The sequence below is a fragment of the Lagenorhynchus albirostris genome, chromosome 6 (genome assembly GCF_949774975.1).
Source record: "Lagenorhynchus albirostris chromosome 6, mLagAlb1.1, whole genome shotgun sequence".
In the NCBI taxonomy this organism is placed as follows: domain Eukaryota; kingdom Metazoa; phylum Chordata; class Mammalia; order Artiodactyla; family Delphinidae; genus Lagenorhynchus; species Lagenorhynchus albirostris.
Window position 1 is genome coordinate 55,234,398 of NC_083100.1, and position 24,425 is coordinate 55,258,822.

The window sequence follows — 24,425 nt, forward strand, 5'->3', positions numbered from 1 at the left end:
ATTTTCTATTTCTTCCTGGTTCTATCTTGGAAGGTTATACCTTTCTAAGAATTTGTCCATTTCTTCCAGGCTGTCCATTTTATTGACATAGAGTTGCTTGTAGTAGTCTCTTAGGATGCTTTGTAATTCTGTGGTGTCTGTTGTAACTTCTCCTTTTTCATTTCTAATTGTATTGATTTGAGTCCTCTCCCTCTTTTTCTTGATGAGTCTGGCTAATGGTTTATCAGTTTTGTTTATCTTCTCAAAGAACCACCTTTTAGTTTTATTGATCTTTGCTATTGTTTTCTTTGTTTCTATTTCATTTATTTCTGCTCTGATCTTTATGTTTTCTTTCCTTCTGCTAACTTTGGGTTTTGTTTGTTCTTCTTTCTCTAGTTCCTTTAGGTGTAAGTTTAGATTGTTTATTTGAGATGTTTCTTGTTTATTTAGGTAGGCTTGTATAGCTATAAACTTCCCTCTTAGAACTGCTTTTGCTGCATCCCATAGGTTTAGTATCATCGTGTTTTTATTGTTATTTGTCTCTAGGTATTATTTGAGTTCCTCTTGGTGTTCTTTAGTGATCTCTTGGTTATTTAGTGACGTGTTTTTAGCCTGCATGTGTTTGTGTTTTTTATGTTTTTTTCCCTGTAATTCATTTCTAATCTCATAGCATTGTGGTCAGAAAAGATACTTGATATGATTTCAATTTTATTAAATTTACTGAGGCTTGATTTGTGACCCAAGATGTGATCTATCCTGGAGAATGTTCCGTGTGCACTTGAGAAGAAGGTGTAATCTGCTGTTACTGGATGGAGTGTCCTATAAATATGAATTAATCTATATGGTCTATTGTGTCATTTAAAGCTTTTGTTTCCTTATTTATTTTCATTTTTTATGATCTGTCCTTTTTTGTAAGTGTGGTGTTAAAGTCCCCCACTATTATTGTGTTACTGTCAAATTCCTCTTTTAAAGCTTTTAACAGTTGCCTTATGTATTGAGGTGCTCCTATGTTTGGTGCATATATATTTCTAATTGTTATATCTTCTTCTTGGATTGATCATTTGATCATTATGTAGTTTCCTTCCTTGTGTCTTGTAACATTCTTTATTTTAAAGTCTATTTTATCTGATATGAGTATTCCTACTCCAGCTTTCTTTTGATTTCCATTTGCATGGAATATCTTTTTCCATCCCCTCACTTTCAGTCTGAATGTGTCCCTAGGTCTGAAGTGGGTCTCTTGTAGACAGCATATATATGGGTCTTGTGTTTGTATCCATTCAGCAATCCTGTGTCTTTTGGTTGGAGCATTTAATCCGTTCATGTTTAAGGTAATTATCGATATGTATGTTCCTATGGCTATTTTCTTAATTTTTTGGGGTTGGTTTTTGTAGGTCGTTTTCTTCTCTTGTGTTTCCGACTTAGAGAAGTTCCTTTAGCATTTGTTATAGAGCTGGTTTGGTGGTGCTGAATTCTCTTAGCTTTTGTTTGTCTGTAAAGCTTTTGATTTCTCCATTGAATCTGAATGAGATCCTTGCTGGGTAGAGTAATCTGGTTGTAGGTTCTTCCCTGTCATCACTTTAAGTATATCATGCCACTGCCTTCTGGCTTGTAGAGTTTCTGCTGAGAAGTCAGCTGTTAACCTTCTGGGAGTTCCCTTGTATGTTATTTATCATTTTTCCCTTGCTCTTTTAATAATTTTTCTTTGTCTTTAAATTTTGCCAATTTGATTACTATGTGTCTTGGTGTGTTTCTCCTTGGGTTTATCCTGTATGGGACTCTCTGTGCTTCCTGGAAATGGGTGGCTATATCCTTTCCCATGTTAGGGAAGTTTTCGACTACAGTCTCTTTAGATATTTTCTCTGATCCTTTCTCTCTCTCTTCTCCTTCTGGGACCCCTATAATGCGAATGTTGTTGCGTGTAATGTTGTCCCAGAGGTCTCTTAGGTGTCTTCATTTCTTGTCATTCTTTTTTCTTTATTCTGTTCCACTGCAGTGAATTCCACCATTCTGTCTTCCAGGTCACTTATCTGTTCTTCTGCTTCAGTTATTCCGCTATTGATTCCTTCTAGTGTAGTTTTCATTTCAGTTATTGTATTGTTCATCTCTATTTGTTTGTTCTTTAATTCTTCTAGGTCTTTGTTAAACATTTCTTGCATCTTCTCCTTCTTTGCCTCCATTCTTTTTCAGAGGTCCTGATTCATCTTCACTATCATCATTCTGAATTCTTTTTCCTGAAGGTTGCCTATTTCCACTTCTTTTAGTTGTTTTTCTGGGGTTTTATCTTGTTCCTTCATCTGGTACATAGCCCTCTGCCTTTTCATCTTGTCTGTCTTTTTGTGAATGTGGTTTTTGTTCCACAGGCTGCAGGATTGTAGTTCTTCTTGCTTCTGCTGTCTGCCCTCTATCTTTATGCTTTTAACCTGTTTGTGTCTTTGAACCTAAAGTGTGTCTCTTGTAGGCAGCATATAGTTGGATCATGTTAGTTTTATCTGTTCTACTAATCTCTGCCTTTTTTTTTTTTTTTAATGGCTGTGTTGGCTCTTCATTTCTGTGCGAGGGCTTTCCATAGTTGTGGCAAGTGGGGGCCATCCCTCATCACGGTGTGTGGGCCTCTCACTATCGTGGCCTCTCCCGCTGCGAAGCACAGACTCCAAACACGCAGGCTCAGTAATTATGGCTCACGGGGCCAGCCGCTCCGGGGCATGCGGGATCTTCCCAGACCAGGGCTTGAACCCGTGTGCCCTGCATTGGCAGGCAGACTCTCAACCACTGTGGCACCAGGGAAGCCCCTAATCTCTGCCTTTTGTTTGCAGAGTTTAATTCATTTATATTTAAAGTAATTACTCATAAAGTAAGATTTACATCTACTTTTTTGTTATTTGTTTTCTCTATGTCATGTCTTTTTGTCCCTCTATTTCTCCATTTCTGCCTTCTTTTTTGGTAAACAGATACTTTTCAATGTGCCATTTAAATTATCTTGCCATTTCTTTTACTATCTTTTTTTCAATGCTTTTCTTAGTCATTGCCCTGGGGATTACAATTAACGTCTTAACTTATAACAATCTAATTTGGATTAATACTAATTTAATTTCTATAGTACACAAAACTTTGCTCCTATATAGTTCTCCCTCTATTTGTGTTATTATTGTCTTAAAAATTATATATTTTTTTACATTATAACCCTTTAATGAAGTTTTAAAGTTGTTTCATTATGTCATTAAGTGAGATAGGAGAGAAAAAAGGATTAGAAATGAAAAATACATTTATACTGTCTTCTGTATTTATTATAGGGTAAGCTTTATCAGTGCTCTGCATTTCTTCATGTGGATTCAGATTACTCTCTAGTGTCCTTTTATTTCAGCCTGAAGGACTATCTTTAGTATTTCTCATAGGGTAAGTCTACTGGCAATGAATTTTCTCAGTTTTTGTTTATCTGAGAATGTCTTAACCTCTCCTTTATTTTTTAAGTGTAATTTTGCTGAATCTATAGTTCTTGGTTGACAGTCTTTTTCTTTGATCACTTTGAATATGTCATTCAACTGCCTTCTGGCTTTCATGGTTCCTGATCATGGAGCTATTCATCTTACTGAGGAACATTTGTATGTGATGAGTCATGTCTCTTGCTGTTTTCAAGCTTCTCTCCTTGTCACTGGCTTTCAACAGTTTGTTAATGATGTGTCTAGGTGTGGATCACTTTGAGTTTATGGTACTTGGATTTTGTTGAGCTTTTTGAATGTATAGATTAATGTTTATTTTAATCAAATATGTGAAGTTTTCTACCATATTTCTTCAAATATTCTTTCTGCTCCTTTTCTTTGTCTCCTGTCTTTCTGAGACTCCCATTATGGATATGTTTATATGCTTAATAATGTCTCACATATCTCTGAGACTCTATTTTCCTTCATTTTTTTGTTCCTAAGACCAGATAGTCTCTATCTTCAATTAACCTATTTGCAAGGTCAGTGATTCTGGCTTCTGGCTTCTGAAAACTGCTGTTGAGCCCTCTTAGTGATTTTTTCATTTAGTTATTATTCTTTTTAATTCCAGAATTTCTATTTGGTTCTTTTTTTATAATTTCCATCACTTTATTGATATTCTATATTTGGTGAGACATTGTTATCATATTCTCCTTTAGTTTTTTGGAGGGAATGGGGTATGGTTCCCTTTAGTATTTTGAACATATTTATATTGGCTCATTTAAAGTCTTTGTCTAGTAAGTCCAACATCTGGGCTTACTTGGAGACAGTCATCTGCTTTTTCCTGTATAGTTTCCTATTTCGTTGTCTCTCTCTCTCCCTCTGTCTCTCTCTCTCTGTTTTAGTTGAAACCTGAATAATTTAAATAATATAATGTGGAAACTCTGGAAATAAAATCTGCTCCTCACCCACTCCATCCAGAGTTTGTGGTTGTTTCTATTTGTTTCTGTTGTTGTTTCTGCTGTTTGTTTGTTTCATGACTTTCATGAACTATCTTTGTTGTGTGTGGCAACTGAATTCTCTGCATAGTTAGGTAGTTTGCCAGCTAATGACTGGACCGAGATTTTCTTAAAAACAAACAAAGAAAAAAAAAACTTGAACCAATAAGTCTTCCAGCCTTGCTGAGGGGATCTGTGTTCATGTGGGGGATACTTTCAATTCTCTGACAGGAAGTTTACTTAGCTTTTACTTTCTGCTTTCATAGAACTTTAAGGTCAACCAGAGGTGGGAGATTAGGGCCTTCTCAGATCTTTCCTGGGCATAAATACAACTCTAGATTTCCAGGAATATGTCAGAACTTTTCAAACCTCCCCAGGAATATCTTATTCCTGCACTTCTCCTTTTTAAGTTTTCTGGTCAGTTTCTTGTTAGCTGTAACTGTTTTTCTGCCTAAGGCAGTTGTGATGTTAAACAGTTGCTGCTGTTTTGTGTTTTTTTCCCACAGATACCTGGGGATAAAGGCTGTTCTTAGTGAGCAAGCTCCAAGTCAGGTTAAATAAAGGAAAGCTCTATGAGTGGAGGTTTCCGTGGAACTGCCAAACATGTCAAATAATGACAGTTCTGTGGCGATAGGATTTTGGAGGGCTCCAAACCCATTCTTCTTCTGCCAGTGGCTGCTTGCCTGCTGGTTTTCACAGCTAGCATGGTTATGAATCTGTTGGTTTTCACCACTACCCCAGAGCTAGGGAGAGGGAGATGAGAATAAGGTAAGTTAAAATGCCACACAACATACTGCCCTTACAGAAATTGAACTGTCTTTCTTGAATAAACACTCCTTGGATTTTTGTAAGCCTCTCTTTAATTTCCAGGGTTTTCAGAAAGTTGATTTTGACAATTTTTGCTAGTATTCTCATGCTTTTATGGAGGAACAAATTTTTAGTGGGCTTTACTGTGCCAGTTTGGAAGGTCTGTCGTCTTCTTACCTTCTTTTAAATTTCTCTATTACCTAGAGTAATAGGGAATGTTAGACAAACTTACACACTGATGTAAGACAGAATACTCCCACAGTATGTCATGAATACATTTTCTTTCTTTTACTTTCTTCTTCATGGATCTTCTTTCTTTGACTGTACCTCTGCTAGGAAGCATATGACAGGAGTTTTTGTAGAAATAGAAACGTGATACTTATTCTGATTTCAAGGAAATGAAGAAAACCTTTAAAACATTAAACATGAAAACAGCACTGTCACCACCATGACCAGTCATCTTGGAACATAAGATTTCTTTTGTTGTGTAACTTCCTTTAAACAGGAACCTTAGGACATTCTTCTTGACTGTCTGTTGTGGCAAATTCAGGGCTGCTGAAGCTTATTATGCCAGTATTTAATGTTGCTAATTGAAGAATGAAAGATCCAGATGGCCCAACTCCCTTTCGGTTGTTTCGCAAGGAGGTATTTCAGCAGGTCTGAATTAGTTTAATGGAAGACAGATTGGTACCAGAGACTAAGCTCTGGTACCAAGGCCTCTTCTTTATCAGGAAGCTCCATTGTTACATAGTCACCTAGATATTTCCTAGCCCGTTTCCCTAAAAATATACAGAGTGTCATTAGAATGGAGTGTTTACACACTGACCTGAGCAGGGATAGTATCACTTTGATATTTTTAGGCTTATATGGCCCCCAATCCCCCAAATAACCCTATTTTATAAATACCCTCCATGGCACTAGTAATGTATGTGTCTACACCCGGTTTGCATGATGCTAATTATAAGAACTAAACATCAATTAAGGAGAGGAAATATTTGTAACAAAGTTTTGTATCTTCCAAAATCTTAGGAAACTCAAGTAGACATATTTCCCAAGCATCTAACTTTCACCTCTTAAATACATTTAATTTCTTTTTTCTACCTTTGAACATGAAGACTCAAATGAAAGACAAACCCTCTCATTACCCCTATTTATTTCAGGCCAGTGGGCTTGTCACTCTAGTAAAACTGTCACAGAGGAGAATTAAAGCTATACAAATATCCCAAGAACAACAAGGCACATGAATAGGTACTGAGATCAAACATAAGGAAGTAGCTATGTAGGTCAGCTGTCCCTTAGATTGATGGCACACAGTAAACGGAATCATGGCAACTCAGAATTCTTAACGATTGGTTTTTATGCTTGTCTCTCTCATTTTTGTAGGTCTCTCATTTAACATGCCTTAGTTAATATTTTAACACATTGAGTCTACTTCTTTTTTACCGTGTAGACATATGCCCAGGACCTGTCGGAAGGTATGCCCTCAATCCAGAGCAGATGGGTGGAGGTGCCCACAGCAGCCCCAAAGAGAGATGGGGTAGGGCTACTTGACCCATCTAGAAGGATAGAATTTTACCTCTGTCCTTTATTATCATAGCACATTTTTTCTTCAAATCTGACAACAATGCCACAGCCAAAAACAGTAACATCTCTCCTGCCCCAGTAGATAAGCAGGTAAACAGAGCATGTCTCACCTAGTGTTTTTAATAAAAGAAAAATCTGTGGCCTACAAGGAACTGATACTTATTGAGAACTTTCTATGTGTTATGCATTCTTCAACATTATATTATTGTATCCTCAAAACAGCCCTGTAAAATGGGCTATCTTTCCCCTATTTTCTATTATGGAAACTAACAGGCAGAGTTAAAATTTTATCTGTAGTTTCACAGCAAGGAAATGTTGGGCCAAGATACAAAGAAAACAAAAACAAAAACAAAACCCCAAAAACCCAGCTTTGCTCAGCTATGAAACCAAGCAGTTGTCACCACATGGTGCTAAATTGTAGACACCAACCATTCACAGTAATGCCATCTGACACCCATCTGAGAGGCACAAGACACTTCCCAAAGTGACACCAACTCCTAGGGGTGATAAATTTCATCACTCTAATTGTACAGCTTGAGGAAATGAAGTATAGAAAATGTATTATTTGGTTTCCACGTCTTCATTTCTGATAACACAATGCTTGAAATGAGAGAAATATGCGTGTGATGAAGTGTCCTCAGGCAAGACCTTAAAGGCAAGTCCATTAACAGGTCCAGGTCATGATAAAATTCAGGAAGGTGTGCAACTTAGAGCATCTTCCTCTCCCACCACAGTATAAGAACTGACAGGCTGGTTCTACTTGCTAACTACATTCTCTCCCATTACCTTTTATGTCTGAAAGACTTATTTGGTAACCTTCAAAGATATACTGAAGCCAGTAGGAAATTATTAATGTCCTAGACTTAGATGTTTGAGATTCTCCTGCTGGGATCCTAGCTTTAAGTCCCAGTGATATTGACTTAGTTCCTTAATCTCCTAATTGAAAGACAACTTCAAATAATGTTGCACAGCTCGAAGCTTCAGGAAGGACCCAGGGATAGGCAGAGGTCAGTTCAGACTGACCTCTAGTCAATGAAGCAAGATGGAAAATAGTACCAGGCATAGCATGTAGATAAAAAAATCATTTTTTGTTTACAAAGCATGAAAAAGAAATATCTGTCCTAAAGAATTCTTGGAGTTCCTGACTCTTCGCCTCTCTGAATCCTACCCCCACTGGATAATATTCACACTATCGAGGTCAATTGACAATCAGTCATTCCCTGAAAATGAGAAAATAGATTGTGTCTATGTTGAAACTTCTGTTCCTTACCCAATGATCTATTTTTAGTTAATGGTCACAGTTTTTATTAATGATTGTTAGCACATCAAGGAGAGTGTATTAGTTCAGTCTTGAAAATGTTAAGTTTGAGGTGCCTGTGGGTAACCAGGAGGAAGTGTCCAGAAAGGGCTTGGATGCACATGTAGGGAACTCAGGACTCAGTGGGCTCCTGACACCCGTGCAGGAATCATCAGTAGTATAAATGTGGTTGTGTTTGTGTATGGAGCCACACAATATACAGGTTGGCCTCTTCCATTGTAGCCTTATTCATCACTTCTACCATTTAGCCTAAGTTTTAGCTCTACTATTCGTCATATCAACACAGAAAACCTCACACTTCTAAAGCTTTACTCTTGCTGTGGTTTTGTCTGAATTGTTTTTACCTTCTTTCTCTGCCAGATGAGTTCATTCTTATCCTGCAAAGATCAGCTTATACCAACTTCCTTTGCGAAGTAGTTTCCAAATACCATTCCCAGCCCAAACAGAACTGACCCTTCTCTCTGTTGCCGTAATGTCTTGTACATTCTTCCTTAGGATGTCACAATCCATTGTCATTGTTTGTGAGCTCCCTGAAGGTGGGGCCCCTTTTGCTCCTGTCTATACCTCTTTCCGTACGTATATACATATATATAAGGATGGTCAGGGCTGAGCTGACCAACTCCTTTCAGCAAAAAGGAAAAGACCCTTTTTGATTGCTTCATGCAAGATTCACCCGCTACTTTCCAGCATTTTGTAGGGGCCCAACCAATGGTTATTCTTGAAAAAGTGAAGTCTTGGGAGTCTCTAGTGAAAACTAGAGTGAACTCTAGTGTTGAGAACAAAACCGTCAATACAGACACAGTCTAATGATTAATATTATTTTCTTCAGATATTTTGTCTTCTAATTTAGAGACTTGTTTTGAGAATTCTAAAAAATAGTCTTAAGTTTATTTTCATACAATTTTCTGTGTTTGAACCTTTAGCTAAGGTAGGTTTTTCAGACAATTGAAGATGGCAAAGTTCCTGCTCCCCGGGGTATTTTATTTTGTCTAGTTTTGTTTTACTTGTATCGATTTCTCTCCTATGCTGCTCTGCACCTTGTCGACCCGAGGTTTATATCTATCTCACTGGCCCTTATTTCAGGGACAGCCACATTTCAGGAACTATGTGTTTTCTGTAATAGGGCAATTCTCTTTTATCCCTCCACAGTCAATATATTTAAGCTCATGAAATTCTCTTTGAAGTCAGTGTGAGTCTCACACTTGGAAGCAAGATACCACTGAGGAAAAGGAATCAAACTGTAGCTCTTTACAGGAAACTCACTTAAAAACCCACATCTTCATATGAACCTGGTTCTAATAAAATACAAGCTGAAGGATTACTTTACAATTTGCTTGTTATTTTAAACTAATCTTGATCTTAAGGAGGTCTACTTTTTAAACAGTTAAAATAACCTAACTGGTTATTTTGCAGTTATGCATATGGCAGCTAAGATCCACTGAGCTGACATGATCTCATCTGCACTCACAGGCTGTGGAGTAATCAAATTATTGATGTGTTTCCAAACTGTAGTGACTCTCCCTAGGTTGATTATGGCTCAAATTGAAAACCTTAGTGTTGAATTTATTGACCTTTGGTATCTCTGGTCATATTTTGGGGGCTCTAGAAAATTGGTTAATTCAATTTGGGATATTAATTTAAGCTTTCAAAAACCTATTTAAGGGCTTCCCTGGTGGCGCAGTGGTTGGGAGTCCGCCTGCCAATGCAGGGGACGCGGGTTCGTGCCCTGGTCCGGGAGGATCCCACATGCCGCGGAGCGGCTGGGCCCGTGAGCCATGGCCGCTGAGCCTGCGCGTCCGGAGCGTGTGCTCCCCAACGGGAGAGGCCACAGCAGTGAGAGGCCCGCGTACCGCAAAAAACAAACAAACAAACAAAAAAACCTATTTAAAAAAAGAGCTATTAGGAACTATTAATCCTGAGCCTCATTGGTGGGAACAGGATCCAAAATGAAGGAGGTGGTCATCCCACCTCTATGCTGCTCAGACCCCATGGCCAAGACTGTTCCGGACTGGCTTTCATATGCAAGAGGGCTATTAACCATCTCTGACGCATCTAGGACTGGGGGGATGAGAATAAGGAAGCTATGCCACAAAGGGAGTAGCTGAAGGAATTGGAGATAAGTTAAAAAGAATGATCTCAGGTGGAGGATTATAGGGAACATGTTAATTATTGTCGAATATTTCAAGGGCTGTCAGTTAATGAGAGCCATGCTCTGTGGCTGCAAACCATGGAACTGGGAGCAAAAGATGGTGATTATTGGAAAGTAGATTGAGCTGCCACAAAATGGCATGGAATATTTTTGTAGGTAATGAGTTCCCTGTCACTAAAGGCATTCAGTTTGATATTGATGTCCATTTGTCATGTGTGTTGAAGAAGAGATTGAAGCAGAGCCATTTTCAGCCCTTTCAGCATCTCTGTGAGAATTAGGAAAAAGGTACTCCCTCTAGATGGATGCAGCTCTAAACCAATGTGCGCAACTAGGCTAGATTTCAGCCCCATTCATTCCTTTGACAGGGCACCCCTGTACGGGGCAGAACCTGCATAATATACATGGCTGTGTCCATGATCTTACCATGTTCTATTCCAACAGCAGTCAGTCAAAGGGAGTAAACCACACAGAATAAAATGGTCCTCGTAAATCAGGAGGAGTTGACCTATAGGACCTTTATGAAAGAACTGATCCTTTAAGCTAGATGTGTCCCTCAAGAAGTAGAAATAATTTGGGCCTTTTCCTTTGTGATTAAACCCACAACACCACATTGCTGAAATGTCCAAAGGGGTACTGTCACATGCAGAATTTACTTTAGAAGTTGTTAAAAAGTTGATACTTAAAAAAAAGTTTGCTATGGGCTAGATAATATGATAAGTATTTTCATAAATTATTACCTTAATCTGCACAATAACTAAGTAGTAGTATTATACCCATTTTACAGATGAAATGTAAGTAACTTGTCTGAGAGTACTTTGCTTGGAAGTGGCAAGAGAGTCATGTAAGTCAGTGTGTCTGACTCTGAAACCCATAGTCTTAATCATAAAACAAAATTACCTTTTTTTTTTTTTAAAGAAAAGGATCAAGGTTTTGAAAGCTCTAACTCAGTGTCATGATTCTGCATTCCAGAATCATGGAAGGTTGAATGGTACAAAGGCCAGAATGTGATATAAATACTTAGACTGACAAATCAACCTTCCTGTCTCTCTAACCATCCTGTCCCCCTGGGCCTTAATTTATGTACCTAGGCAAGATTAAACTGAGGGAAATGGAGGGGTGGTTTTCAGAAAATCTGTTTGCACTGTTGCAGCTTTAGGTCAGTTCAAATCTCATCTCCTCTCTGAAGCCTTAGCCTCACCTGAAGCCTTAGCCCCACCTGAAGTTGTTTCTCCCTCCCTATACTTCTTCCTCATTCATGATTGGCACAATTGGCTTGGCAACTAGCCAACACAGCCATGTGACAAATTTTTTATTTGAAATTTGAACTGGGTATTTGAGTCGTGCGTTGTTTAATGTCAGCATGTTTATTTCTCACCTCCCCGACTAGGTGGCAAGCTCCCGAGGGCAGAGACCATAGCTTATACTTTCTAGAAACCACCTCAGCAGTGCCTGTAGCCCAGGGCTGATGCTTTTGCATTGTCTACAGTTTGGAGTGATTTCAGTACATGTGCAGCCTGCACTAAGCCAGATTCTGAGCAGCTCTAGATCTAGAAGGAGTCTTTCAGGAGCCCCTGCTCAGTAAGTGTTTCCACCATCATCTTTGAGGATTCTGTAATTAGGGACCTAAAGCTCTGGATTGTCAAATCCAGTGTTTTGTCCTCCTTCTTCCTTGACTGCAGCCTGAGGCTGAAGTGTTTGTTACCTGCAGCCTCTCCCTGAAACCCTCTGTAATGTTGACTGGCCTCCCTTCTTTTTAGTGAAAACCTACTCTTCTTGCTCTATTCCTACCCATCGACTCCTTCCCAGAGAGGCAACAGGGTAAACAGAAGTGGAGTCACACTTTGGAGTCACACTTTAGCTGAAAATCCTATTTCCACTTGGGAAAGTCATTTAGCATCCCTGAGCCTCAGTTTTCTGATCTGTAAAATGTAGAGAATTGTACTCATAGGATTTAGGTGAGGGCAAAACAAACTAGTTAGGTAAGAATCCAGCTTCCCTTCACTCACCGTGGGTGATGATTAATTTGTTTTCCCTTTTTTCTTTCTCCTCTTTATTACTGCCTTTCTTCTTCCTTCCCCTACAGATTTACCTATATATTCTCTCCCTGAGTGATCTCATCCATTCCCTATCTTCCCTGTCTTCATTCCCTGTCTTCCCTGAAGATAGCCCCAACTCTGTATCAGTATTTTCAGTCCTGAAGACTTGATATGGGCTCTGGTCCTGGGTTTTCAACAATGAATAACGTGTTCCAGGCTCACAGAATGTCTATTATCTTCTTCCATCTCCCCAATCCTCTAAACAACTCCCTTCTGCCAATAGTGCCACAGGCATACAGCAGCAAAATGTAAGCCACTGCTGCCTGTCCACCAAGCCCTGTGGAATCGTCTGTAGTACCTCCTGAGTGGCCAGCATCGTCACCTCCCACTGCACAAATTAACTGGTCTGCCAGGACCTCTCCCCACCTTCAGCCTCTCTTAACCAGTTCTTCTTGCTCATTCTCCCTGGATTAAGTTTCCTAAGGTCACAGCTCAAGTCCTGTCACTTCCCTGCTCAATACTCTTACATCGCTCCCCATTACCTATAACATAGGTCTCAGCTCCTTGGTCAAAGCCTCCACCTTTGGGCTCTGACCTCCTGTTCAGTCTTATTCCCCACAGTATGCATCCCGTGTTCCAAGGCGATTAATCCGTGTTCCAAGAACACACCCTTGTACTCTGCTGCTTCATGTCCTTTGTTCCTGCTCTTTCCTCCTCCATGGGTGCCTTATTCCTCACCCTTCCAATCTCTCCTTGCTGAACTCTTGCCCATCCTGAGACCCACTTAAAGGTTTTTGACACTTGTTGATAAACCTGCTTCCTTCCTTAGTTCTCGGCTACCCCTCCTCAGCCTCCCCCACCCCAGTGTTTCTTTCGCAGGTTCCCTCCCTGGCTCGTCCCCAGGGTCCTGCACAGCTCTTCTTCCCACCACACACCAGGTCAGCATTTTCCACATTGTTTCATCACAGAAGAGACGTAGACAAAACCTGTGGTACACAGGCAGCGCAGAATGAATCGATAGCTTGATTAATCACTGCAAGAAATCATCAGCATTGAATGATTTTATAAGCTGACAAGTGACTTCATTAAGTTGGAACCTCATATCAGGAGCACTGTTATGTTTCTTCCTGTATTTTGCTTTCATTACAGCACAATGTAAAATTTCACTTCTCACAGGTAGAATACAGCAAAGAAAAATAAAACGTGGACTTTTTTGTTGTTCCTTTGTTTGTTTGAGAAAATAAAGGCTTCATCTTCTCTTTGAAGTTCTCAGTCTTTTTCCTTCTTTGACTTAGCCATCATCTGAGAAATTCAAGACTGCTTTTTGTTAACACTTCCATCTTCAGCCGGAGATCCATAGGGAATATGTTTATGTACCAGTAACGTTTAATATGCAATAAGGGCTGAATAACCTCACAAATATATGTTGAATTTATCAGACGCAGACCAGCAGTCATTACAGATGAGATATATTCATGATGGTAAATGATGTCTGTGCTTCCCTCTCATTCACACATCTGGTGGCCTCTCCATGTCAGTTTCTGGCATTCTCAGTATGGCACAAATTCCACACAGGCACATTATTGCATAATAACAATGACTGTGTACAGCATTTAGTGTTTTTATTATATATAATGCAGCTTAGATTAAAAAGTCAACAGAGTTATTATTCTGACTGTAGTACACTCATTAACATCTTCAGGAACCCAGGGTTCCTGAATGTAGTTTGGAATGTAGTTTGGAAAACATTGCCCTGTATACTTGCATTCATTTACATAATTTCAGTAATTACTGGTCAAGCCACAAATCTAACATCCTCCCTGAAAATTTTCCTTGATATTGTTAATTTGAACAGTGCTCAAATTTGCATTTCCACAGCTCGTGGCAGTGCTCAATAGGCATGGGGGGAAGAAGTGATGGAAGGGGGGGATGAAGTGAGGAATCTTACTAATTCTTATGGCATTTCTGTAAATTTGACATTTGTAGTGAAAGTGACACAAAGGAAAATTCACAAAATCATTTAACATAAAATTCCTTGTTAAAATCAAATATGGATTATTTTAAATTATTATTGTTAAGGGTAGAATTAAAACAGATTTTCCAGTAAGATTTTGTAAGTAGGAAGTGTGTTTTTGTTAAGAAACATACTCTGAAACGACAACAATAGTTACAAAACACTAACACTGAGTCTAGATGTGCTCTTTTGCTACACTTAAACTTTTGTAAGTTCTCAATTTATTTCCGGATTTTTCTCCATCCTTAGGTTTAATTCTCCCTGGTATCAAACATCTGGTCTGCTTAGTTAGGGGGTGCAAGCTAGGAAGGTCAGTGGAATTGATTATGCCATGGCGTTGGCATCCTATCAATTTTGGTCATTACCTGGTTATCTGCTTTATGTCTGCCTGCTTTGGGGCCTAAATACAACCTAGAGTTATCCTCTGGATCATAGAGGATCTATCATTTCTACCCATGGAGTTGATTATTTTACAGGATAAAGTAAATCACTATATCACTATTGTTCATAGAGGATCTATCATTTCTACCCATGGAGTTGATTATTTTACAGGATAAAGTAAATCACTATATCACTATTGTTCTGTGATTAAGGTCACTTACCCCTTCTTAATGAGGGTAGGTAATCCTGCTATGAGTGTACTTTTGCAGGGTTTGCTTGCAGGTAAACTGATGTTTTTCTCTTTTCTTACTGCCTGCCTTGGTGTTCTGACAGTTTCAAAGAAAGCATGGAGAAATCATCATACTCCGACTGGCTAATAAATAACAGCGTTGCTGAGCTGGTAGCTTCTACAGGCCTTCCAATAAACATCAGTGACGCCTACCAGGATCCCCGCTTTGACGCCGAGGTAAGAGTAGGCCTCTGGTTGCAGTCTTAAGGTTCGGTTGTTACCCTGTTGATGGTTTGCTGGCTGAAGCAGAAAAGGGACATTATACAACTCAAGAGCAACCCCTGAATTTACTGGCAATTCTTCTAAATCTTTCCCCTGTGATCTGAGTTTTAGCATCGCCTACTGCTGGCTGACAGGAAAGCTTCCTCTCTCTACACTGATTTGTGGCAAAATGGCTATATAGTTTAATTGCATATGTTTGAATCCCTGCCAATTATATTGTACATGTTTCTGAACTTTATATAAACTGAATTATACTGTACGTATTCTTCTGTGACTTGCTTTTCCATTCAATATATGTTCCTAAGTCACATGAATTTGTAATTCATTCATTTATTTTCACTGCTGCAAAGTATTCCATTGTATGAATAAGTGTCACTTTTTTTATCCACTGTAGTATCGATGGAAATTTGGATTCAGTGTTTCACTGTTACACACATAACTGCTAAAGACATTCTTTAGTCCTCTAGTCTGATGCTCTTTTATGATTGGGGGCATTTTGTATTAAACATATAAGTAAACCCATGCATTAAGTATACTCATGCACATTTTTTATTAAACATAGTTTATATTAAACTATGAAATGGTTAATAATAAAAATGTGTATATAACATAGTTATTTCCCGATAGATGTTAGTACAGTTACCATATTTTATAAGATTGCTCCCAAGAAAGAGTACGTTGGCTTCTGTTACTGTTTAATGTTAATTATGTAGGCACATTGTGCTGATGTACAGAATATATTAATATAGATTCTGACTTGGCAGAAGCCTAACTTTTAAGGTGGTATAGAGTAGCATCCAGATGAATTTACATTAATTTATAAAATGTCTCTACGGGTGTGTGTGCACCCATATGTGTGTGTGGTGTGTATTCAATAAATTGCAAGATTAAATTACTACATTACAAAGCTAAGGTCTGAAGAGTAACAGGAGTGTTGCAGTGAGGACAGTGGTGTGTTCCAGGCAAGGCTGAGAGAGCATGAGGAGTCTGGGAATGGAGATGAGTTAATGTAGCTGGAGGGCCAGGTTGATGAGGTGGGGGAGTGAAGTAGGGGGCAGATCGCCCAAAGGCTTTGAAAGCCCTGTTAAGAAGTTTGAGTATTTATCTTGGGCAATGGGGAAACACTAGTTGAGTTGCAAATGGGGGAGAAGCAGGAGTTATACTTTAGAAAGATCACACTGGCTTCAGAACAAAGGTTAGATCAGTAATAATAACTGAACATTTAATCAGAAATGAGAGCTGGTCTACGACTCTGGAGACAGACAAGGATTCAGTCCTAGTCTCTCAGACTCCAAAGCTCTGCCTCTGAATCCTGCCCTGTGCTGTCTCCAATGTCTGGGGTGGGACACAGCAATGGTTGGGAGGCTGGAATCCAAGTCAAATTTATAACTTCATTCAGATCTTTGCAGATGTCTGCATGGAAAGCTTAAATTCGTGAAATTTACCACATCTCTGTGGCTGCCTGGAATTCTCTTTCCCCAGGCTACATCCTCTACGTATTTTCTCTTCATTCTTCAACATCAAGTGGAGATGCCTGTATCTTGGACATCCTTTCATGAACTCCCTTTCTGAGTTGGGTGTCTCTCCAGTGTGCTCTCTTAGCTGCCCCAGTGCTAACCAGCCTCTAGCTCTTGTCAGTTCTGATGCAGTATTTCTGAGCTTTGAGATACCCTTCTTGGGAAAGTACACAGTCCAGAACTTCTTTAGTTCTCCTCCTGTAAGGAAGAATACCATCATCCTTGGTTCTGTGACTAGCAGAGCAGAAATGATTTATAGGTGTCAATATTTATATGCATTAACATTATAATTGGGTTAGGATTGATGTTATGAAGTTTTGCCTTTTGCTATGTTTCTTTCCTTCTTGACTTTAGAGAGAGGATACTGAAGAAAAGACTTCTAAACATACACTTTTATGAAGAAATGTTCTCAGTATTCTATTACTAACATCAGTAACAGCTGAACAAACTGAAAGACTAGCTATGCAGAAAAAAATCATTAATTGCCAATTCATTGTTACAAAGTCAACGTATTAGATTAGAGGTTAAGAGATGATGGTCGATTCCTACCCCAAATTATAGTGCTAAATTTGGTATGGCTTGCTATTATTCTGCTCTGAGCTTTGGGCCATAAAGTCAAATTCTGGGGTAGCAAAAAGAGTCAACAAATTTACACCATTTTAAAAGTTGGTTCATAAGACATATGCAAAAGTGTAACAAAACATGATAAACACCCACCACCCAGTTTAAGAAAAAGAATACAATCATTACCTTTGAATCCTTGTACTGATCTTCCTTAATCCAGTCTCCTTTATTTCCCACACACTATCCTAATTTAAATTTAACATTCCTTTGCTTTTATATATAGTTTCATCACATATGTTTGAATCCCTGCCAAATATATTATTACATTTTTTACATATTATTACATATTTTACATTTTGCATGTCTCTGAACTTTATATAAGTTGAATTATACTGTATATCTTCTTTTGTGGCTTGCTTGTTCATTCAACATAAATTCCTGAGTCATGTGCATTTGTAATTCATTCATTTATTTTTAGGGCTTCTAAGTATTACATTGTATGAATGTGTCACTTTATCCACTGCAGAGTTGATGGACATTTGGATTCAGTGTTTTGCTGTTACATGCATAACTGCCAAGGACACTCTTGTCCATGTCTCCAAGTGCACATGTGCAAGAGTTTTTGTAGTGTCTGTACCTAGGAGAGTGACATGCTGGGTCATAGGCTACAGGTATCTTCACCTTTAACAGGGAATAAAAAGTTCTTGACCAATCATTACTTTTTTTCTTATGAAAAACAGTATATGTCTCAAGAATACTTCTTGCTGATACAATATAGTGAGCCTGAATAGCCTATATCCTTATGTCTACAGGCAGACTCCTACCACATCTCTTCCTGATTAGCGATATAGCCATTTTATGTCTTCCTCCACACACTCCTCCATCCCAGTAAGACAGCCTGCCCGCTCATCTGTAAAAAGAATGTTGTGGGCTCTCGAGCAAAAATGCAACAGTTAATTCTATGGGACTGAGCATAAAAATTTCATGCCCTGATCCAGTGGTTAGAGGCAATGATGTCTGAAGACAGTAAACTGTGGTAGTTTAAGCAGTGACCATTTTGTGAAGTCACTTTCTTCCCTAGTACCTAGACCATCATTATTTCTTGACCTTCCACCTAAAATGCTTCCAATCTTCCACACAACTAATACCAGATTTTAAATGCAAATCTGAAGATGCAATATACCATGATTTTTACATGTTCTCTTTGTGTGGTACTGAAATATAAAATTACTTTATGTTCCCCTTCTCATGCTGAGGGGGAAAAAATTGGAAAAGAATTAATCAATACAGATGGAGGTGAGAGAGAGAGAGAGAATTCTGCCTAAATATAGGTAGTTAATAGATTTGTCCTGCAAATGTGTGTATGTTGTGTGTGTGTATGTGTGAGTGTCTGTGTGTTATGTATCACACCAGGAAAAACAAAATTATTTATCTGCTTAGGCTTCCTCCCTTTTCAAGAATATTTTGCCTCAGTGACAGGTGTCAACTGCTTATGTTAATTAATGAATGAAACAGACTCCAGACTGAGCCACAGAGCTCTCCCTCAAGAAGCTAAGAGGCTTGAACCTTCTCCTTACAAGCCTGATATAAGATGGTGTAGATGATATGATAAAGATAATCAATTCAGATAGTATCTTTCATTAACATACTAAGTATTTCCCTCAAGATAAAAAAGTACAATGACAAAATGGAATTGCTTCACCCTTTCACTAAAGGTAATTCTAGAGTTATCCTAGAGACAGAGGGTACCTTTTAGAATTGTGCTGTCTTCTTGGAAAGGTTTACGTCTTCTCTTCTTGAGTCTGGTATATGGGTCCATAATTTCTCCCAGTAATCATAACTAAGTAGTTGTTTATCAGTGATAGAATATAAGGAAATCATTTTTTTTAAATCCAGGATTAATGGATTATCTCCAATAGGTATCTCCACTGGGAAAACTATATGCTTTTTTGTTCTCTACATTCACTAAGTTCCCTGAATAATTTGAGGCTGGTTAACAAAAATGATAATTTGCAGGGAGGTTTCATGGGGAATTCTTTTCAAAGCATTTCCTATTTATTCATATAGATTTTCTCAACATGAATCTATATCCTGAGCACTGGCATCTATCCTAAATTTCTCAATGGCTCAGTGACTAATTCTGGCAGTTTGAATTCTCTTCACTGAACATGAAGAAGGACACCAATTCATTAGACAGCAGGGACCTGGGATAGAGCCCCCCAAAGTGGATTGGCCTTATTCTGGGGTTTCATACTGTAGATATATCACTTTCAGTTAATAGAAATATTAGAGATTTCTTTCATTTACAGGTGAGGAAACAGAGGCTCAGAGAGCTGAAGTGACTTGCCTAAGGCCACACAGCTTCCTCAAGACAGGGCACAGAACAGACTATGGGCTTTCTGATTCCTAATTCAGTTCTCTCTCCCTGAGTGGCCTCTCATGGGGACCAGCTGCTCAGGGGCTGCCTGGAAAACAGTCACCACTCTGTCATTCCTCTGTCTACACAAGTGTAGGAATTTATGTCCGGCAGACCTATCCTTTTGTCCCAGCTGCCCTACTCACCAGCTGGGTAGTCTTGGGCATACTACTTGCATACATAATGTAACGAGTAAAATTCTATATAAATATTTTGTAAATCTTGCAGTCCTATATATATATAAATGTCAGGTGAAGATTTTAGTCTGGTTGAGGACTAGTTTTTTGGTTCTTGAGGGATTGCTAGAAACAGGTCCTTTTCTCTAAATGAGGAGGTCTTTACACAGAACTGCAGACCAGCAGACCTTGATCATGGACAAGCCAATGTCAATGTCCTTTTCCTCCAGAGACACAGTGAGGAAAGAAGAGGAAAGTCTCTAGCCAAAGAGAGGAATAAAGGGTGACTGTTGACAGCAAAAAAGGGATGGTGGCAATAATCTGATAACTTGTAGGTCTTCAAGAAAGCCAGGTCTTTTCCTGTCTGATCAGAGGAGAAGCAATAGCAGGTGTTACCTACAAAGGTGAATAAGGCTGGATGCATGTCCTGTGGCCTTGGGCTGCTCTGGGGAGATGTTCACCATATCCTCCCCCGCGGAGACCAGCAATATGCTGCCCTGGCTCTTCACGAGAGTGGCTGGCCAGCCATCCAGGGGCCAGGTTACCCAAGCACATTTAGGTATGATCGGATTTTAGGGGCTGGCTATACTGCCCAGGCCCAAGCAGCCCACCAGTCCTTAAATCATAAGGCTAAAAGCCAGTGCCTAATAAGAGAGAATTTATTCCATCAACATTTGCTTTGGCTATACCAAGTGGAAACTGCATTTCTCATTTCTGTGTCTTTCCTACCTTGTGGTAACTTCTGGTAAGTCCTCAGAAACTCTGCCCAAAGATATGCAGCAAGAGAACGATCCTTATTTTGAAATCTCAGTTGTGAAACCCTTGGTCTTCCTTTTGATAGAAGCTACAAAGGGGTGTCTTTAATGTGATGTAAACCTCATCCCAGGCACTTGCTGTGAGGGCTACGGGGCAAGTATTCATAGTTGTTTACCTGCTGTGTGTTCTCTTTGTGATTGTTTTAAATATTTAATGGTGTTCCCTCCTTGTGGTGAACAGAACGATTTAGCAGTGAGGCACAGTGATTACTTGCCTTCTGTCTGCCTGTTTGACTCCTAGAGAGGTACCTGCTGGGCTTGATAGCATGCATAGTTTTAAGGCCAAACTCCTTGATTTATGGGTGGAAAATTATGACAGAGTGGTTATATAAGATAGTCACAAAGCCAGAACCAAATTTCTGAGGTTTACATTCTGCAGCCTTATGAAGATCACTGTATGCTAATTCTCTTACAAGATTCTGCAGTCCTCAAAAAGGATGCAAGACAGAAAAGACTGACTAAATATAACTGATTATATTTATTCATAGTGGCTCAAGAAACACTCACATTCATGGGATATCATGCTAGTGGGTTTTGTAGTCTAATCAGTCATTTGCTCCGTGGTAGGGGTATTCATGCTTGGCTCCTAAAGACACGGACAGGAATATCATGTATATTAATTTTCTGTTGCTGTGTAACAAATCACTACAAATTCAGCAGCTTAAGGCAAACACCTGTTTATTATCTTCTGTAGGTCAGAAGTCTGGCATGATGCCTGGGGTCTCACAAGGCCTAAAGCAAGGAGGTGGCCAGGTGGCGTTCTCATTTGGTCCTGGCATTCTTTTCAAAACCCATTCAGGTTGTCGGCAGAACTGAGTTCCTTGCAGTTACAGACTGAGCTTCCCATTTTCTTACTGACTGCTGGCCAAAAGTCTCTCTTAGCTCCTAGAGACTGCCCTCAGGTACTACTAGCCATATGACCCTCTCACAACTTGGCAGCTTACTTCTTCAAAGCCAAAGGGAGAAACTCCAGTTGGCTCTCACAGAGGCTTACATAATGTCAGGAGTGACACACGAGAAGCTATCCCATCACAGCCTTATAACATAACCTAATCAAAGAAGTGACAGTCCTATCACATTCACAAGTCCTGCCCACACCCGAGGGGAGGGGCTTATACCAGATTTGTACAAAGTAAAGGGTGGTCAGGTGTCAACCTTAGAGGCCATATCTTCAGAATTCTGCCTATAACACTATAATAAAGACCAAAATTGAGTCCATACAAAATATCCCATGAGATGATCTGTATGTCCTGATATGGAAAAAATGTCCACAAGAACAAAAGCAAGTCATAGAGAAGTATGTTTAGAATAATGTTTAAAAGTATGTATAGAATAATATATGTGGGTACATATACATATATATGCACATATTCTTCTAATAGACAACAAACTTAACATGTCCAAAACAGAACTTACAATCTCTTTTCTGCTAAGCTTGCTCCTCTGTTTCCCTATCTCTGTTAAGGCAACTCCGTTCTTCCTAATGCTTGTGCCAAAAATGTTATAGGCATGATTCTCTCGTGTTGCGCATCTAACTCATCAGGAAGTATAATTGGCTCTACCTGCAAAATTTATCCAAATTCTGACCATTTCTCACCACTCAACTGCTACCACCCAGGTCCAAGCCACCATCATCTCTGGACCATTCCATGGCCGTAGCTTCTTAATCTACTTCTCTGCTTCCGCTCTTCCCCTCCACACTCTTTTCTCAATACAATACCAGGGGTTTTAAATTTTTAAGTTATGTTGTATCACAAGTCAGCTGACAAAGTTTTCATAGTCTCCTTACTTCACTAGAGTAAAATCCAAACTCACCATTCTTTCAGAGGTTTACAGTGCCCTACACGATGTCACCTCATTTTCTATCCTCAGCCTTCATTCATACTTCTCCACCCACACCAGTCTCCTTGTTATTCCTAGAACATGCCACTCATACACCTACCTCAGGGCCTTTGCACTGGCTACTCCTCTGATGAAATACTCTTTCTCCAATGTCTGCGTGGGTCACATCCTCACCTCTTTATAGTCATCGTTCAAATGTTACCTGTTAGTAAGGTCTGGTGCCCTTGGTATTTCTAATCCCTTTTATCCTGCTCTATTTTTTCCCCATAATTTTTAATACCTTCTAACATATAGTTTATTTATGTATTTTTTTGTATTGTTTACCATCTGCCTTCTCTCACTAGAATGTAAGCTCAAAGAAGATGAGAATTTTATTGGTTTTGCTCACTGATGTATCCCTAACATCTAATAAGCATTATTATTGAATATTGTTGAATATATTGTGTGTTATTTATGAATAATTATATATTGTTGAATATTATAAATTGATGTATGAACATATTACATATTTGTAGGAAAAGATCAGGAAGAACTTATCCCAAACTGTTAATAGTTGCTATCTCTAGAGATGGCAAGATTACAGCTTTTGATTTTGGTTTGACTTGAAAATTTCTAGAGTGCGTATATTGTTTTTGTAATTAGGCAAAATTATAAAGAAGTTTTAAAATGTTAGACCTTTTATATCTTATGTGAAATTATATTTTACCAGGCTATTATGAGCCCTCTAAAAACTATAAACTATTACTCAAAACCAGAATTGAAATAATGCAAGATCTAAGTAAACTAACTTGTCTTGCTGTATCTTTGGGGAATTCAGATGGATTACTTTCTATTGCCCTCGTCAGCAAGGAGTGTTGGTTGGATTTTATTCTAACTAATATCCTTGTCTGAGACTGTCCCAACAGCATGTATATAAACTGCATTTGCAAATGACCTGACATTGGGTCAGGTGGCTTCTTGGAGTGTATACTCTATTTACAAATACCTTCACCATGAAACAATTATTCTGGCCTTGCTTTTAGTCAGCATTGTGCTTATGAACTCAACTCCCAATAATTAGTTACACTCTAGCACATCATCTGTGAAGCTTTCTGCCCTTTTTTTTCATACTAGATCAAAGAACACCTTAAAACAAGTATACGAATGCACAACAAGCTATTATTTACTCAATGTAAGGTATACTATTCTGTTGCTTAATTTAGTATTTCCTTCCCTTTATATAGTTATGGAAAGAATTTTCAGAGCCATTACATGCAGGGTTTCTTTTCTGCCTGCAACAGAAATGAACAATCAGACCCAACATTTAAATAGGAAAGGTTCAGCAAGGGAAATGGCAGAAAATAACTAAAAAGTAGGGCAGGCCTTATTCATGGATGGTTTGGTGGTCTATGTGTTACAGATTCAGGAGTGGCGGAAAACCCATCAGCACCCAGGTCTCCTCTGCCATGGGGGGCTGATGCCCAGAGTTACACAGTTAAATCTAAGATATCATGATATTAATTCTGTCACTCTTCAATCCCATGCAATTCTTCCCTGTGACGTTCTTTCTCTGATTTAAAAAAAAATTTTTTTTTATTAAAGCCTGTTACAGACAACTCAAAAATTCTTACCCTTGTCCTGTAGCACTTAAGGATAATGGGACTTCAGGCTCTGAGATCCTTTGACCTAGAGCATTAAAGCCCCTTTCGCCTGTCAGATCTTCACAGCAAAGCACTTCTGCAATCTGGGATGCTGAGTGCTAGCCTGACAGGACAGCTCCTTTTCCATTCTTTGTAACGCCTTCTGGTCTATCAGTTATGCTTCTGTTACAAAGGGAAATGTGGGAAAATGGAACCATTAAGAGGTAGGGCTGAAATGCACTCGCTCCCGGTAATCTCTCAGTTGCTGATACTTAGTGTAAAC

The 24,425-nt window shown here is 39.0% G+C and overlaps 1 protein-coding gene across 1 annotated transcript in view; it reads left to right on the forward strand.

Annotated features, from left to right (window-relative positions):
- The window catches only part of PDE11A (phosphodiesterase 11A), a 415,084-nt gene that overhangs the window by 203,305 nt on the left and 187,354 nt on the right, over nucleotides 1-24,425 (forward strand). The window contains exon 6 of the mRNA XM_060152569.1: nucleotides 15,016-15,148. Coding sequence (XP_060008552.1) covers nucleotides 15,016-15,148 — 133 coding nt within the window. The remainder of the gene's footprint in view (nucleotides 1-15,015; nucleotides 15,149-24,425) is intronic.